Raw genomic sequence first — 19,124 nt, 5'->3', positions numbered from 1 at the left:
TAACGGTTAGGATACAGAAGGTTAGTCTTGTGGACACAGTGCACATGCATCACCAGTACTGGGGCACCCCAATGTTGTGTCCTGCTCCCGCTGCTCTTCTCGCTCGACTCAAACAACTGCACCTCAATGTACCTGGCTGTCAAGCTCGTGAATTTGCAGATAACACCACCGCCATCAGTCTCATCAAAGACAGTGACAAGTCTGTGTATGGGCAGGAAGTGGAGAGGCTAGAGCTTTGATGTGGCCAACACAACCTGGAGCTGAACGCACTAAGGACTAGAGATGATTGTGGACTTCGGAAGACATCCTTCACCACAGCTGCCCCTCACGCTGTCCAACTGTTTTGTGTCAAAAATCAAGATCTTTAACCTTCTCTGAATTAGTCTCACAGGACCTGAAATGGGAGATAATCAACAATTCCATCCTCAAAAAGGCCCAGCAGAGGATATACTTCCTGCGGCTTCGAAGGAAGCATGGGCTACCACAAGAGCTGCTGAGATAGTTTTAAACAGCGGTAATAGAATCACCACAATGTTGTCGTCCAGCCCCCACCCCATCACAATCTGGTTTGGGGCACCCACAAAAAAGTACAATTGCCGACTGCAATGGACAAAAGGTTCTGAAAGGATTGTTGCTTCCCCCACTCTCTTGCTCACTACCCAAACTAGGACAAGAGCAGACAAAATCCTCTCAGACCCTGCACATCCTCGCTACCAACTCTTGCAACTCTTTCTCTCGGGGAGGCGTGATCAAGCAACACAAAAATAAAGAACAAATAAACAGAAATGTTTCTGTAAAAAAAGAGTTAAATTTTTAGAATTCTTGATATTTGGAATGTTGCTTCATAGCTGTGTTTAGAAATATTTCAAATAAAAAAGAAATATACAAATCACACCCTAACTTTTTTTTTTTTTTAGACAAGGAAGCACAGGTCTCCTGCTGTGTATCTGACTCCGCCCCCCTACGGCTCTTAAAGGGGTACCCTCATAGTTACACCCACATAGTCTGGGCTACGTAGAGCATGGTGCTTGTTTTCTTGCAATAATAATGGTAAAAGTAAAAAAAAAAAAAAAAAATAAGTGCTGTTGATTTAATGAATGTCAGGGTATGTGATTACTAGAAGAAAAAGTGGTGAAACTAGATGAGATTTTCTCATTTTTGAGTAAAAAAGGTCTGGTCTGAAGCCAAAGTAGAAAGCACAGGATGAGATGGTGTCTAATGTTAAAATCCCACCTTGGTACAGCCTGATCGAGGATGAAAGCACACACGATACCGTGGACAAAAAGCTAATTTTGTATTTTAAATATAGTAGGCAACATAACATTAACCTTAAAACTGTTTGGAAGCATCATTTAGCTTTCAACATGCATTGCTAAAGATATTCTGCAAGCAATAATTCAGTTTTACACCAAGAAAAACGGACAAGGATATCATTGTGGATTAAAAAAAAAAATGAAACAAACCTGCGAGCGACCTTTCAAATTTATAGTTCATAGTTGGCTTGGTTTAGTTAATCACATATGACGAGCGCGACTGCACTCACGTGCCTTCGCACTCTTAAATCTGCACAGTCGAGCACGAAAAATCACGTGCGTAAAATTTCTTACGAGTAGAAAAAAATAGATATGGAAAGACGTCGCTTATTTTGTGTAGTCTTGACATTAATTTACGCGTTTATTTCATGAACGTTGTTAACTAAACAAGCCTGCTCCTAAACAATCTGTCTTCACCCGGAAACAGGAAATGCAAATTAACCGTACTGAGCATGTCTGGAAGTGATGCCACAAGCATTTTCAGAGCTTCTTCACGTACTACGAGCGCATTTACATTGAAATTCATCAACATAATGAGCCATGTCAAAGGAAATTCAGTTCCACCAGGGTTGCTCAATGCATCGATCGCGAGGATGTTTTGGTTGATCGTGTGACGGCGTTTCCAAAAAAAAGAAAAGTCATCATCCACCTTGTCGCTTGATTCAGGTGTGGCCAATACGTTGAGCACACCCACATAAAGGCGCGTTCTAGCAAGCCGGCCTCCTATTTACGGCAGTTGCGGCGTAGCGCCCCACTCCCACCCGCCCCGCTAACTATAATATGTATGAGATTGTGATTTACTTTGACTTGATCTACGTTTTAAGGGTCATTTTCCCCCGTGATACGCATTATCTTGAAGTTGAAGCTTACAGCACCTGGAATTGTCAGGCGGTCTCCCATCCAAGTACTAACCATGGCCAAACCCGCTTAGCTTCGGAGATCTGATGATCAGGGTATCATGGCCGTAAGCTTTTAGTATTTACAAATAGCCTCTGAAAAGCATCCATCCATATATTTTCCAAGCCGCTGATGCTCACAAGAGTCAAAGGACTTCAGAAGCCTATCCCAGCTATCTACGGCAGGAGGTGGGTTACACCTTAAACTGGTTGCCAGGCAATCGCAGGGTACATTTGAAGGGTTCAGGTGTAAAACCCGCTAAATGCCATTTCCAGAAAAATATTCATAGCAGCCCCTTAGCCCCATCTCTTCATCACATTTACAAGCTGGTGAAATCAAACTGCTGCAAAACACGCTATGTGCCATGTATTATGAGTGTAAAAACATAATGTAACATCAAAGCTAGCTACCCGCCATTCCAGTAAATCCAGAAAAGACAATACATCCGCTGCACTAATAAGAAACTTGCATCGGGTCACATGCTATAAAAAGTTGTTGTATCTTATTTCCAATATGTAACCTTTTGTGGCTCAACAACTGGGAAACATAGTTGTTGGCAGCCGGATAATTCACCTGTTTTAAGGAGAAACCAGCTCAACATAGTGGGGATGACAAAACACCAGCATTGGCTTGTCAACACAATGCATCGAGTGTGGAGTACATGGATATGAAGAAAAATCACGGTGTGACCCACGAGTACGGAAAATACTGGAATAGCTATGACTATAAATGTAAGGCTACTGATTTCACCAAGATCCAGCGCTTCTTCAAAATCAGGGAGACTCGAGTCCTATCGATCTCTGGAGAGAAGGAGAGATTCAAGACTGTTTTCAGTGGTGAATTCTCTGAGCATTCGATTCTAAAGCGCAGAAAAAAGTGGTCACAGCTTAATTATCCTCCTCCTTCCTGACGTGAACAGTTTCAATGAATCCAAGAAGAAAGATGTCATGAAACCCCAAAATAACTTGCTGTTCCACACTAAGAATACTACAAAGGTGCCCTGCTCACTGCGGATGAGCAGGGGTCTTTCAGGATCTTGAGGAAAATGGTGAACTGTGACCTTTCCCCATGACCAAAATTAGTTTCATTTTGATCTAAAAGAACTTGCACAATTTTTCAAGACACAAAACCCAATTGGACATAATCTTTTGTGATTTTTGGGTTTATTGATTTCACTGAACTTTAAAGGGGTATTAGGTATGTTTTACATTCTTTAAAGGTCTTGAAGGACAATGTGTTCAGGAGAGTGTTTGATGTAACGGAACCATTTTTATTTTCCTTTAGACAGGCTTTTGCTAAAGGACAGAGATGAGGTTTAACTCATTTTTTACTTGATTACACTAATGAAGTATGATTTCTGAAAATCTCGTATTTTTTTCCCACACTTGTCAGCTTCCATGTGTACTGAAATAGGCTACAAGGAAACCATTTGTACACCACTCTAGAAAAAAAACTTGATTTACCACAAAAGAACTTGATGAATTTAGCTGGTTTTGTATATGAACTCTTCATATAGACAAACCATAACTCTCACTCAATCACAGTTTTGGGCAATTCAGTCTTCAATGGCATGCATGTTTTGAAAATGTGGGAGGAAACCAGAGTGCCCGCAATAAACCCTTGCTGGCACGTGGAAAACATGCAGACTTTACACTGGCTGGGCCGGGATTTGAACCCCGATCCTCTGAACTATTAAGCAGGCTCTGGAACCAGTCATCAACCGTGGCTCCCCTCTGAAAACCAATCACTGAATTTGAAGACCTAGTTGCTACAACGTTTGTACTTGACATATTACTTGTTTGCATTGCAACTAACCAGTCTAATATCTCGTGATGTGGGAACACACTTCAACGACATTAGAATGTATGTATTCTTTTCAGCATTAGGTATGTTGTGGACTCTCTTATCTTTAAAAACCAAAGACCAAGTCCGAAACCTTCGTGTCATATCAAATCAATCACAAAAACTGCCTTCTACCATCTGGAGAACATATCTAGAATGAAATCTTGTATGTGTCAAGCAGACCAGGAAAAGCTCATCCATGCTTTTATCTCAAGTAGACTTGACTACTTTAATGGCCTTCTGACTGGACTCCCTAAAAAGAGTATTAAACAGCTGCAGCTCATTCAGAATGCTGCAGCTCGCGTTCTGACCAAAACAAAGTGGTCAGAGCATATAACTCCGATCCTAAAGTTCTTGCACTTCCAGTCACCTTTAGAATATATTTTGAAGTTCTGCTACTGGTCTATAAATGACTAAATGATTTGGGTCCTGAATACATGAAAGAAATGCTCACGGAATACAAACCCAGTAGAGCTCTGAGATCGACTGACTCAGTTCAAATCGTGGAGCGCAGAGTCCAAAGCAAACATGGTGAAGCAACATTTAGCTATTATGCTGCGCACAAATGGAATAATCTGCCAACAGAGTTGACGTCAGCCCCAAGTGTGACTGTTTTTAAATCCAGGTTGAAAACTTTTTTTTTTCTCATGCTTTTTAGAATATATCCACTTTTTGATCATATTACTTGCACTGTATGCAGTTTAATTCTTTTTTTATATATATTATTATTGTCCGTTTGTTTTTATGCTGTTTTAAATGTTTTTTGTTTTCAAATGCCTTTAATCATGTAAAGCACATTGAGTTACCTTGTGTATGAAAAGCGCTATAAATTTGCTTTGCTTTGCTTCTCTGGTTTTCCTGTTGATGAGCTAAACTCTGTTGTGCTGAAATTTAAGCGTTTACCTGAGTGTTGTTTTGAAACCGTATATACAGTGAAGAAAATGCGTATTTGAACACTATGCTGTATTGCTGGTATAACTTAGAAATCATGGGTCTGAAATTTTCATCGTAGGTGCATGCCCACTGTGAGAGAGATAATTTAAAAAGAAAAATCCAGAAATCAAAATGTATAGTTTTTTTTTTTTATTTATTTGTGAGATACAGCTGCAAATAAGTATTTGAACACCTGAGAAAACCAATGTTAATTTTTGGTACAGTAGCCTTTGTGTGCAATTTCAGAGGTCAAAGGATTCCTGTAATTGTTTGGCCCCTCCGCCACACAGATCTTCTCTAGATTAGACTGGTTTATGGGCTGTCGCTGAGAAACACAAACTTCCAGCCCCCTCCAGAGATTTTCAATTGGGTTTAGGTCGGGAGACTGTCTAGGCCACGCCAGAACCTTAATATGTTTCTTACGGAGCCACTCCTTGGGTTTCCTGGCTGTGTGCTCCAGGTCATTGTCATGTTGAAAGACCCATCATGCTCATCTGACTGAGGATAAGAGGTTGTTCCCCAAAATCTCACAATACATGGCCCGGTCATCCTCTCCTTAATACAGTGCAGTCGTCCTGTCCCGTGTGCAGAAAAACACCCCCAAAGCATGATGCTACCAACCCAATTCTTCACAGTAGGTATTGTGTTCTTGGGATAGAACTCATCATTCGTCTGCCTCCAAACACGGTTCGTGGAATTATGACCTAAAAGTTCCATTTTGGTCTTATCTGACCACAAAACTATCTCCCGTGACTTCACTGTATCATCCAAAGACGGTCTTGGTTTGAGCAAGGGAACCTTCCGTGCCATGCATGAATTCAAACCATGACATCTTAGTGTATTACCAACAGTCACCTTGGAAACTGTGGTTCTAGCTCTTTTCAGGTCTTTGACCAAGTTCTGTCGTGTAGTCCTGGGCTTATTCCTCACCTTTCAAAGGATCATTGAGACCCCACGAGGTGATATCTTGCATGGGGCTCCACTCTGATTGAGGTTGACTGTCATGTTTCGCTTCTTCCATTTTCTAATGATTGCTCCAACAGTGGACCTTCTTTCACCAAGGTGCTTGGCCATTTCTCCGTCGCCCTTTCCAGCCATGTGGAGTTGTACAATTTTGTCTCTGGTGTCTTTGGACAGCTCTTTGGTCGTGGCCGTGTTACAGGTTTGAGTCTTACAGATTGTTTGGGGTGGACAGGTGTCTTTATGCAGGTAACGACCTCACACAGGTGAATTTGATTCAGGATAATACATGGAGTGGAGGTAGACTTTTAGAGGTGGACTCATGTCTTTGAGGGTCAGAATTCTAGCTGATAGACAGGTGTTCAAATACTTACTTGCTGCTGTATCACATACATTGGTTAAAAAAAAAATCATACATTGTGATTTCTGGATTTTTTTTCTTTTATCTCTCTCACAGTGGATGTGCACCCACGATGAATTGATTGATTTCTAAGTGGGAGAACTTGCAATAAGCAGGGTGTTGAAATACACATATTCTTCACTGTATCTACCGCTCAGACCATCTGGTTATTCTCTCCGTTGTAGATCTGAAACTTCACCTGCAGAGCACAGACTATGGCAGCTTCCTGGCAAATGAGGCTTCACCTCTCACCGTGTCTGTCATTGATGACAAGCTGAAGGAGAAGATGGTTGTGGAGTTTCGCCACATGAGGAACCAATCATATGAACCACTTGCCAGCTTCATGGATTTCATCACGTGAGGAAGTTGCTCTTGTTTTGACGACTGTATAACATCACATTTCTTTTATACACCAACCATATTCTACTTTTTACTGACAATTTACACAATCTAGTGAGCTCCAGTACAAGAGCTGCAACCAAGAGAGGATGAGGCTGCATGATTATGGTGAAAATGATCACAGTTATTGTTCTCAGTGTTATAATCAGATGGCACAGTGGCGCAGCTATAGAGCGTTGGCCTCACAGTTCTGGGGACCGGGGATTCAAATCCTGACGCTGCCTGTGTGGAGTTTGCATGTTTGGGTTTTCTCTGAGCACCTCTGTTATCTCCCACATCCCAAAAACATGCATTAATTTGAGAGTCTAAATTCCTGCTTTGTGTGATAGTGAGTGCGACTGTTGTCTGTATCCACGTGTCCTGCGATTGGCTGGCAACCAGTTCAGATGTACCCTGCCTCCTGCCCGATAATTGCTGGAATGTGGACTCTCAGGGGGATAAGAGGTTCAGAAAATGGATGGATGTTATAATTATTGTTAATCGTGTTTATGCCTCGAGTTTGGGAAAAGTCTTTTTTTCAACAAGTATGAATAGTTTTCATTGCAAAATGAATCAGGCTTTTATTTTGATTGCCACCGGGCATCCTTAGTATGAAGAATCGTTGTGTGGGTTTTAGCTTAACTTGAAACTTTTTGACTGTAGGCTTGCCTGACCGCAGTCACAGTTCATAGTGTATTGTCAGATTCCGCTTATCCGCAGGACTAATCGGGAGAAATGTCCTGACCAACTCTCCAGTTAAAGGGTTAAGCTACCCCTTTACCCCAGCCGACTCTAACGCCGTGCGTGCAGGAGGACGGGAGCTTCTTAAGTCGGTGTCGAGATGAATTCGCCTAGGTGTACTAACTGCCTTTAGTTTTGCAGAGCCGATCTGGTCTGCCCCACTTATCAGCCTTGTCGAGTAACCTTTCAGAGTAACAAGGTGACGAAGTGTTCGCTCTGCTTTTACAGCAGCTCCATCTCTTATGAATTGATTGCACTTGTCATTGACCTAGTAAATGTAACAATCCTTGTTAGGATCGTACGGATTTGTTTTATCTTAAGCCGAAGATTATCAATGAGTGACTGATTAAAATAGAATTTTACGACTAAATGTTGTTAATGTCGATATTTAATTAGGTAGAATGGTAATAATGAGAACTCAATATAAGAATGACAAAGATAGGTGAAGATGGACATTTCAAGAATTTAATAAAATGATAAAAATTGTTCAGATAACCCTAACATAAATCAATAAAAGTAAAAATGGTTAAAATGAGAAAACCGACGGTAAGCAGGATGAGATAGATGATAAAAATTGTAAAAAGCAATATCAATGAAGTGAGAATCAAAGCGTCTAAAAGCATCAGAAATTTGGGAAAATAGACATTTTTGAGTGAGCCTGTTAGGGTTGATCAAGTCCTGTATAGCTCGAAGCCTAATTTAGTAATACATTTTCGTGATTAAGGATAAATTGTCAAGCCAACTTGTCCTTCATAGGTAACCACGTAATATCGCTGGTATTATCCCGCCGTTACCTTGTTATAGTAGTTTTGCTTGCGCCCAATCTCAAAAGGAGCCATCAGAAGATTAAGCATTCCAAGTTGCCAAATACTTTCTCCCCGCCAGCTTGCCACACGACTATTACACCAATAGAAAGACCTTGTCTCTTTGTCAGCGAAAACCGAACAAAAAGCCCCCGAACTTCCGTATCCAAGGTTTTTATACCTTTTTGGTGGAACATTCTGGAAAATGTTGGCTGAATCCACGCCTAGAGGGAAGGGCCCACTTGGCTCATCCTATCAGGCCCCTCTCGCCATTCCTGACTTGACTTGTCACGCCCTCCTTAGTTTCACTCAATTTTTGAAGCGACCGGGGCAATATTACTCCATTGTTTCAAGCCATATTTAGATGATATGCGGATCACTTCTATCGAGCAACAGACTCCCCGACAGTATGTATGACAGTATGTAGTGTACGCAGCCGCTGCTGGTCGCTCGCTTGGAGCCGTTTGCCGGTTGCTCGCTGAAAGAAGCATTATGTCTAAACTGTGTGTATATATATATATATATATAATATATATATATATATATATATATATATATATATAATTTTTTTTTTTTTTTTTTTTTTAACAGCTCTATAGACACCTACCTGTCATTTGGACCCACAAAGCTCTTGTCCTTTGCACCTGTGCAATCCATTTTTCATGAGGAACCGGGTCTTTTGGAAACATCTGTTCCTTTCTCTTGTACCGATTAAGGGTCGCCACAGCGTGTCATCTTTTTCCATCTAAGCCCATTTCGTTTATCTTCCTCACTAACACCCACAGTCTTCATGTCCTCCCTCACCACATCCATCAATCTTTTCTTTGGTCTCCCTCTCGTTCTTTTGCCTCGCAGCTCCATCCTCAGCACCCTTCTATCAATATACTCACTCTCTCGCCTCTGGACATGTCCAAACCATCAAAGTCTGCTCTTTCGAACCTTGTCTCCAAAACATCCAACTTTGGCTGTCCCTCTAATGAGCTCATTTCTAATCGTATCCAACCTGCTCACTTCGAGCGAGAACCTCAACGTCTTCTTTTCTGCTACCTCAAGTTCAGCTTCCTGTTGTTTCTTCAGTGCCACTGTCTCTAATTCGTACATCACCACCACTGTTTTATAGACTTTGCCCTTCATCCTCGCGGAGACTCTTCTGTCACATAGAACACCAGACACCTTCCAACTGTTCCACCCTGCTTGTACCCATTTCTTCACTTCCTTACCACATTCTCCATCTCTGTATTGTTGACCCAAAGTATTTGAAGTCGTCCACTCCTTGCTATCGCTTCTCCCTGGAGTTTCACTCTTCCCCCACTGCCCCTCTCATTCATGAACATATATTCGATTTTACTTCAGCTAATCTTCATTCCTCTACTTTCCATTGTGTGCCTCCATCGTTCTAATTGTTCCTCCACCTGCTTCTTGCCTTCACTGCAGATCACAATATCTGCGAACATCATGGTCCAAGGGGAATCCAGTCTAACCTAATCTGTCAGCCTATCCATTACTACCACAAACAGGAAGGGGCTCAGCGTGGATCCCTGATGCAGTCTCACCTTCACCTTAAATTCTTCTGACACACCTACGGCACATCTCACCGCTGTTCTGCTGTCCTCATACGTGTCTGTACTATTCTAACGTATTTCTCCGCCACACCGGACTTGCGCATGCAGTACCACAGTTCCTTTCTTGGTACTCTGTCATAGCGTTTCTCTAGGTCTGCAAAGACACAATATAGCTCCTTCTTACCTTCTCTGTACTTTTCCACAAGCATTCTCAAGGCAAAAAATGCATCTGTGGTACTCTTCTAGGCATGAAACCATACTGTTGATCGCATATATTTACTTCTGACCTGAGTCTCCTCCACTACTCTTTCCCATAACTTCATTGTGTGGCTCATCTTTATTCCTCTGTAGTTTCCACAGTTCTGGATGTCGCATTTGTTCTTAAAAATGGGAACTAGTACACTTCCTCCATTCTTCTGGCATCTTCTCTCCCGCTAGTATTTTATTAAATAAGTTGGTCAAAAATTCCAGAGCCACCTCTCCAAATTGCTTCCATGCCTTCACTGGTATGTCATCAGGACCATCTGTCTTTCCATTTTTCATCTTTTTCAGTGCCTTTCTAACTTCTCCCTTACTAATCATTGCCACTTCTGGGTCATTCACGCTTGTCTCTTCAACTCTTCCTTCGCTCCCATTTTCTTCATTCATTTACTTCTCAAAGTACGTTTTCTATCTACTGAGCACACTACTGGCACCAGTCAACATATTTCCATTGCTATACTTAATCACCTTTACTTGGTGCACATCCTTCCCATCTCTATCCCTATGTCTGGCCAAACTGTAGAGATCCTTTTCTCCTTCTTTCGTATCCAATCTGGTGTACATGTCGTTATTATGCCTCGTTTACCCTTCGCCACCTCTACTTTTGCCCGACGACGCAGCTATTCCTTCCTTGTATTCCTTTCGCCTTTCCTCAGTCCTCTCCGTGTCCCACTTCTTCTCCGCTAATCTCTTTCTTTGAATGACTTCCTGTAGCTTGAAGGTCCACCATCAAGTTTTCCTCTCCCCTTTCCTACCAGAAGACTCCGAGTACACTCCTGCCTGCCACACTGAAAAACTTGGCAGTAGTATTCCAGTCTTCTGGGAGCTCTTCCTGTCCATTTAGAGTCGGTCTCACCTCTTTCTGAAAAGCTGCACAACATTCTTCCTTTCTCAACTTCCACCACCTGATTCTCTGCTCTACTTTGCCTTCTTAATCTTCCTACCTGCTACCAGAGTCATCTTAGACACCACCATCCTATGCTTTTGAGCTACACTCACCTCCACCACTACCTTACAGTCATTAACCGCCTTCAAATCGTCTCTACAACATATAATCCACCTGTTGTGGAGTTTTTGACCAACTTATTCAACGGAAGACTCTGGCAGGCAAGAAGTTGCCTGAAGAATGGATGAAAAGTGTGCGAGTGCCCATTTTTTAAGAACAAGGGAGATTTGCAGAGCTGTGGTAACTGTTGAGGTACCAAGTTGATGGGCCACACAAAAAAGTCTTGGGAAAGAGTAGTGGAGGCTCGACTCACGACAGAAGTATGTATCTGCGAGCAACAGTATGGTTTAAAGCCTAGATAGAGTTCCACAGATGCATTATTTGTCTTATGGATGCTACTTGAAAAGTGCAGAGTAGGTCAGATGAAGCTGCATTGTCTTTGTAGATCTAGAGTATGACAGAGTACTTGGAGAGGAACTGTGGGTATTGCATGCATCAGTCTTGTGTGGCGAAGAAATATGTTAGAATAGTACAGGACATGTATGAGGACAGCAAAACAGTAGTGAGGCGTGCCATAGGTGTGACAGAAGGATTTCAAGTGGAGGTGAGACTGCATCAGGGATCAGCTCTGAGTTCCTTCCTGTTTGCTGTGGTAATGGATAGGCTGACCAAAGAGGTTTGACTGGAATTCCCTTGGACCATGATGTTTGCAGATATTGTAACCTGCAGGGATAGCAGGGAGCAGATGGAGGAAGAATTAGACAGCTCCATGTACTGGAAAGGATAGGAATGAAGATTGTTCCTCCGCCTCTTCCCTGCTTTCACTGCAGATCACAATATCATCTGCGAACATCATAGTCCAAGGGGAATCCAGTCTCACCTCGGCTCTCAGCCTATCCATTACTCCCGCAAACTGGAAGGGGCTCAGCGTGGAACCCTGATGCAGTCCCACCTACACCTTAAATTCTTCTGACACACCAATGGCAGATCTCACCGCTGTTCTGCTACCCTCATACATGTTCTGTACTATTGTAACGTATTTCTCCGCCACACAAGACTGATGCATGCAATACCCACAGTTCCTCTCGAAGTACTCTGTCATGGGCTTTCTCTAGGTCACCAAAGATACAATGTAGCTCCTTCTGACCTTCTCTGTACTGTCCGTGGACTTCAGCTCTGCGTTTAACACATCATCCCTGAACTCCTTTCCTCTCAGCTGCTATATCTCAGTGGATCTACAGCTGCCTGACAGGCAGGAGACAGCAGGTTGGGCTAGGGGACACAACCTCATCCACACGCACTATCAGCACTGGGTTACCCCAAGGTTGTGTCCTCTTCCGTCTGCTCTTCTTGCACGAGACAAACGACCGCACGTCGAGGCACTCAACTGTCAAAATCCTGACATTCACAGATGACACCACAGTCCACAGCCGCATCAAAGACGGCAACGAGTCTGCGTATTGAAAGGAAGTGGTGAGACTGGAGCTTCGATGTGGCCAACACAACCTGGTGTTGAACACTCGAAATGCTGTACAGAGGATTGTGGACTAAAGGAGGTATCCTTCACCACAGAAACCCCTCACGCTCTCCAACAATCTTGTAACAACCGTTGAGACGTTCAAGTCTTGAGAATTTCAGTATCACATGACCTGAAGTCGGATACTAAGAATAACATTGTTAAAAAAAAAAGACCAACTAAGGACGTACTACTTGTGGCTTCTGAGGAAGAACGGGTTCCTACAAGAGCTGCTGAGACAGTTCTACACAGCGGTCACCGAATCAGTCGTGTGTCCCTCCTCTACAGTATGGTTTGGGGCTGCTCCAGAAAAGTACAAACTCTGACTGCAATTGACAATCAAGACCCCTGGACGGATTGTCAGCACCACGCTCTCCATCCTTAAAGACTTGCACACCATTTGAACTAGTCCAAGAGCAAGCAAGATCCTATCGGACCCTCCACATCTTCCAACTCCTTTCATCAAGTAGGCACCACCGATCAATGCAAACCAAAACTAGCAGGCATCTTAGCAGTTTTCTTCCCCCTTGCAATTAAGTTATTAAATTCTTGAACTGCTAACTCACAGGTCTGCTGAAACATGCTGCCAGTTATTTGCCTCGAGTTGGGACACCTTGCTAGGGCAATCAGTATTAGTATTACCTATGATAGGCTATCACACGACTTGTCTCTTTCAACTGCATACGCTTTTGAAGTCTTGATACCCTTGCACCATCGTCATTGCACTGGACTGTCGCTCTGAATGGGGTCTCTTGCTATTCTAAATGCAAGAAGACTGCATCCTTGCACAACTTTGCACAACTGTGAGTTCCTATGAGGAAACAGCGAACTCTGTACAAGCTTAACACAATGTGTGACGTCGACACACACTTATCTTTTACCTGTTCTCAATTAAGAAGACTTTACATCTTGCACATCTGTTACTCGTATAAGGAATAGTTCCTAGAAACAGAAATGTCTCTTGTTCTTTGTTCTGAATGTCATTCCAGAGCAGCACCGACTGCCAGAGAAAAATTCCTTGTGTGCTTATACACACTTGGCCAATAAAGCTGATTCTGATATATTTTGGGACTGACCAAGTGAATGACAGTTGTTTATAGAACGAGAATAAAAGTTGAGAGGATACATAAGATCTTCACATATGCAGGTTATTTGTTGCAATAAGTGAGTTTTCCCACACCCAGTGAAAGAATCCCACAGGTGTGTGTGTGTGTGTGGGTGTGTGGTGTGTGTGTGTGTGTGTGTGTGTGTGTGTGTGTGTAAATTCACACCATTGTGCATGCAAAATGACTGACAGAAATTACTGTGCCCACAACACGAATAATAAGGACCTTATGCAGTTAAATTGAGGACAGAACCCAGACCAGGGATCCACCTGAGGCCACAGTCTGTCATCTTTTTCCATTTAAGCCGATCTCCTGCAGCTTCCTCTCTAACACCAACTGTCCTCGTGCCTTCCCTCACAATATCTATCAAGCTTTTCTTTGGGCTTCCTCTTGCTCTTTTGCCTGGCAGCTCCATCCTCAGCACCCTTCTACAAATCTACCCTCTCTCGCCTCTGGACATGTTCAAACCATCGAAGTCTGCTTTCTCTCACCTTGTCTTCAAAACATCCAACTTTGGCTGTCCCTCTAATGAGCTTATTTCTAATCCTATCCAACCTGCTCACTCCTAGACAGAATCTCAACATCTTCATTTCTGGCACCTCCAGTTGTGCTTCCTGTTGTCTCTTCAGTGCCACCGTCTGTAATCCATTAATCATGGCCGGCCACACCACTGTTTATATCGACTTTGCCCTTCATCCTAGCAGAGACTCTTCTGTCACATAACACACCAGACAATTTCCGCCTGCTGTTTCACCCTGCTTGGACATTGTTGATGGTTTGCCGCTTTCCCCTCCTGAGACACCGGATGGTGGACCAGAATTTAATCAAAGCCATCCAGAAGTTGTTCTCCGTGACTTCACTGAACACGCTCGGAGTTTTCGCTTCAGCGACCACCAAAGCTGCATTCTGCTTGGCCAGCCGGTACCCATCAGCTCCTTCAAGAGTCCCACGGGGCAAAAAGGCCCAATAGGACACCCTTTTTCAGCTTGAGAGCATCTCTCACCTTTAGTGTCCACCAACAGGTTCGGGGATTGCCGTCACGACAGGCACAAAGTGCCTTACGGTCACAGCTCCAGTAATCCACCTCAGCAATGGAGGTGTGGAACATTTTCCACTCGCACTCAATGTCCCCTTCCCCCTAGAACATGAGCAAAGTTCTGTCTAAAGTGGGAGTAGAAATTCCTTTTGACAATGTATTCTGTAAGACGTTCCCAGTAGACCCTCAAAATACATTTGACCCTGCCACATCTCACCGGCATCTTCCCCATTTCCCCATTGGTGCAAACTCATCACCTGGTAGTGATCAGTTGACAGACCCACCCCTCTCTTCACCCGACTTTCCAAGACATGCAGCCGGAGGTCCAATGACACGGCCAAAAAGTCACTCCTCTGACTGCTACCTAGGGTGTCCTGCTGCCAAGGGCAGGTGTGTACACCTTGTTGCTTGAACATGGTGTTTGGATTTGACAATCCGCAATTAGCACAGATGTCCTATAAAAGAACACCACTCTGGTTCTGATCTGGGCTTGGCTGGTCCTCCCAATCATGTCAGGTCTCATTGTCATTGCCCATGTGGACATTGAAGTCCCCCAGCAGAAAATTAAGTCCCCAGCAGGAGCGCTCTCTAGAACATCTTTTAAGGACTCCAAAAAATCTGGGTACTTTGAACTGCTGTTTGGTGTATCGGCACTGTCCATACATCCCAGTCAACTGGCGTGTGACCCCCATTGGAGAGGCGCCGAGCCAGGGGCCGGTAAGTACACAAACACCTGCTTGACGTATCTCATCCTGGGCAACTCCAGAGTGGAACAGAGTCCAACCTCACTCAAGAGGACTGGTACCAGTACATGCATCTAAACCTAGAAAACCTCACCGAAAAATCACGTGCGTAAAGTTTATTAAGAGTAGAAAAAAAGAGATATTGAAAGAGGTCGCTTATTTTATGTAGTCTTGACATTAATTTACGTGTTTATTTCATCAACATTGTTAACTAAACAAGCCTGCTCCTAAACAATCAGTATTCACCCGGAAAAGTTAACCGTACTGAGCATGTTCGGAAGTGATGCCAAAAGCGCATCTGAGCTGCTTTACGTACTGTGAGCGCATTTACATCGAAAGTCATCAACATAATGAGCCATGTCCAAGGAAATTAAGTGACACCAGGGGTGCTTAATGTGTCAATCGCGAGGCAGTTTTGGTTGGTCGTGTCACACGTGCCCCAAAAAATATATATATATATATTTTAGACTATCATCCATGTCGTCGCTTGATTCAGGTGTGCCCAAGATGTTGAGCGCATGCACATAAAGGCGTGTTTTACCAAGCCGGCTTCCTATTTCTGGCAGTTGAGTTTAGGTCTGGAGACTGGCTTGGCCATGCCAGAACCTTGATAGGCTTCTTACGGAGCCACTCCTTGGTTTTCCTGGCTGTGTGCTTAAGGTCATTGTCATGTTGAAAGACCCAGCCACGACCCATCTTCAATGCTCTGACTGAGGGGAAAAAGATTGTTCCCCAAAATCTCACAATACATGGCCGTGGTCATTCTCTCCTTAATACAGTGCAGTCGTGCTGCGTCATTTGCAGAAAAACACTCCCAAAGCATGATGCTACCACCCCCATGCTTCACAGCAGGGATGATGTTCTTGGGATCAAACTCATTCGTCTTCCTCCAAAAGCTGTTAGTGGAATTATGACCAAAAAGATCAATTTTGGTCTCATCTGACCACAAAACCTTCTCCCATGACTCCTCCGTATCATCTTAATGGTCATTGGCAAACTTAAGACGGGCCTTGACATGTGCTGGTTCAAGCAGGGGAACCTTCCATGCCATGCATGATTTCAAACCATAACATCTTAGATCACCAACAGTCAGCTTGGAAACGGTGGTCCCAGCTCTTTTCAGGTCATTGACCAAGTCCTGTCATGTAGTCCAGGGCTGATCCCTCACCTTTCTAAGGATCTTTGAGACCCCACGAGGTGATATCTTGCATGGGGCTGCACTCTGATTGAGATTGAATCTCATGTTTAGCTTCTTCCATTTTCTAATGATTCTTCCAAGAGTGGAGCTTTTTTCACTAAGCTGCTTGGCCATTTCTACATAGCCCTTTCCAGCCGTGTGGAGTCGTACAATTTTGTCTCTGGTGTCTTTGGACAGCTCTTTGGTCTTGGCCGTGTTACAAGTTTGAGTCTTATTGATTGTATGGGGTGGACAGGTGTCTTTATGCAGCTAATGACCTCACACAGGTGCATCTGATTTGGGATAATAGAGTGGAGGTGGACTTTTAAAGGCGGACTAACAGGTCTTTGAAAGTCAGATTCAAGCTGGATAACCCCATACAATCAGGAAGACTCATAACATAGCCAAGACCAAAGAGCTGTCCAAAGACACCAGAAACAAAATTGTACAACTCTAAATGGGTGGAAAGGGCTACGGAGAAATTGCCAAGCAGCTTGGTGGAAAAAAGCTCCACTGTTGGAGCAATCATTAGGAAACGGAAGAAGCTAAACATGACTGTCAATCTCAATCGGAGTTGAGCCCCATGCACGATATCAACTCGTGGGGTCTTAATGATCGTTAGAAAGGTGAAGAATCAGCCCAGGACTACATGACAGGACTTGGTCAATGACCTGAAAAGTGGTGGGACCACCATTCCAAGCTGACTGTTGGTAATACACTGAGACGTCATGGTTTGAAATCATGCATGGTACGGAAGGTTCCCCTGCTTAAACCAGCACATGGCAAGGCCCGTCTTAAGTTTGCCAATGACCATTTGGATGATACAGAGAAGTCACGGGAGAATGTTTTGTGGTCAAGACCATAATTCCTCGAAGCGTGTTTTGAGGAAAATGAATGATGAGTTCCATCCCAAGAACACCATCCCTACTGTGAAGCATGGGGGTGGTAGCATCATGCTTTGGGAGTGTTTTTCTGCACATGGGACAGGACGACTGCACCGTATTAAGGAGAGGATGACCACGGCCATGTATTGTGAGATTTTGGGGAACAACCTCTTTCCCCTCAGTCAGAGCGTTGAAGATGGGTCGTGGCTGGGTCTTTCAACATGACAATGACCCAAAACACACAGCCAGGAAAACCAAGAAGTGGCTCCGTAAGAAGCCTATCAAGGTTCTGGTGTTGCCTAGCCAGTCTCCAGACCTAAACTCAAGAGAAAATCTTTGGAGGGATGAAACTCCATGGAGGGAGCTGAAACTACATGTTTCTCAGCAACAGCCCAGAAACCTGTCTGATCTAGAGAAAATTTGCGTGGAGGAGTGGGCCAAAATCACTCCTGCAGTGTGCGCAAACCTGATGAAGAACTCCAAGCAACGTTTGACCCCTGTAATTGCAAACAAAGGCTACTGTAACAAATGTTAACATTGTTTTGCTCAGGCATTCAAATACTTATTTGCAGCTGTATCACACAAATAAAATTATTAAAAAAAAATCATACACTGTGATTTCTGGATTTTTCTTTTTAGATTATCTCTCTCACAGTGGACATGCACCGACGATTAAAATTTCAGACCCCTCCATGATTTCTAAGTAGGAGAACTTGCAATATAGCAGGGTGTTCAAATACTTATTTACTTCCCTGTGTATCTAAATGCGAACGGTCGTTTCCCCTGTGATACCGCGTTATATTGAAGTTGAAAACTTAAACTCAGGTTTTAAGCAGCTTAGGACATTTAAAGTACAATTCTCAAGGAAGGAAGAGAAGAGGAACTTCTGGCTCGCGAGGAGAACGTGGGATGTGTCTCTTTGACAATCTCCCACCCGTTCTAATCACATCCCCACGTCTCCAATTTTTTATTCCTTAGTGTGGTCCGCATCACAACAAAGCAAATGTGACAAACAAAGCAACCGTGACACAAATAGTCCATGTGAGTCTTTGCGATGTCTTCACCATCCTCTTGAGATCATCAGTCTTTATGTTGTTGTCTTCTGCATCACTGTCTGGTGTTTCCACGGCACCCAATGTAACTTGATTGCATCACATTGTTTAAGTACATCATAGCAAAGTTTCCATGGCACCCAATGGGCCTCTTGATGGGATCACATCACACAAGCAATGAAGAATTAAAAACCACAAGAGCAAATATGAGAACTTTATATCGAATTAATCCAACATTTCCCTCCTGTTTATCTAAAATTTGCTTAAATTCTCACATCACCCAAAGTAGACACAGATCTTCAACTACTTTGATACACTCAGAGGAAAAATGGTTGTTTATGCATCGTCATAACAAAATATCTGGAACAACAGGCAAGTCAGCCAGAATACTCCCTCATGATGTCCCCAGCAAAGGATACATCCACGCCATTTTGTTCTCCCTGGGTGAGATTGCTGTAGTAATAATTCAATTTAGGCAAGAGCGCAGACAGAAAATACAGCAACAACCACACAAAGTCAAAATAGCTGTGAAAACCGCAATGTAATTAAAATAGATGAGACGAGTGCTTTGTAT

The 19,124-nt window shown here is 43.3% G+C and overlaps 1 protein-coding gene across 2 annotated transcripts in view; it reads left to right on the top strand.

Moving 5' to 3' along the window:
- LOC133497509 (V-type proton ATPase subunit d 1) overlaps window positions 1-19,124 on the top strand; it is an 84,004-nt gene that overhangs the window by 10,521 nt on the left and 54,359 nt on the right. For both annotated transcript variants that reach the window (XM_061813406.1, XM_061813405.1), the window contains exon 2: window positions 6,531-6,702. In XM_061813406.1, coding sequence (XP_061669390.1) covers window positions 6,531-6,702 — 172 coding nt within the window. The remainder of the gene's footprint in view (window positions 1-6,530; window positions 6,703-19,124) is intronic.

Source organism: Syngnathoides biaculeatus, chromosome 3 (genome assembly GCF_019802595.1).
Source record: "Syngnathoides biaculeatus isolate LvHL_M chromosome 3, ASM1980259v1, whole genome shotgun sequence".
Taxonomy (NCBI): Eukaryota; Metazoa; Chordata; class Actinopteri; order Syngnathiformes; family Syngnathidae; genus Syngnathoides; species Syngnathoides biaculeatus.
Note: the sequence above shows the minus strand (reverse complement) of the source record. Positions and strands in the feature narration are given on the sequence as shown.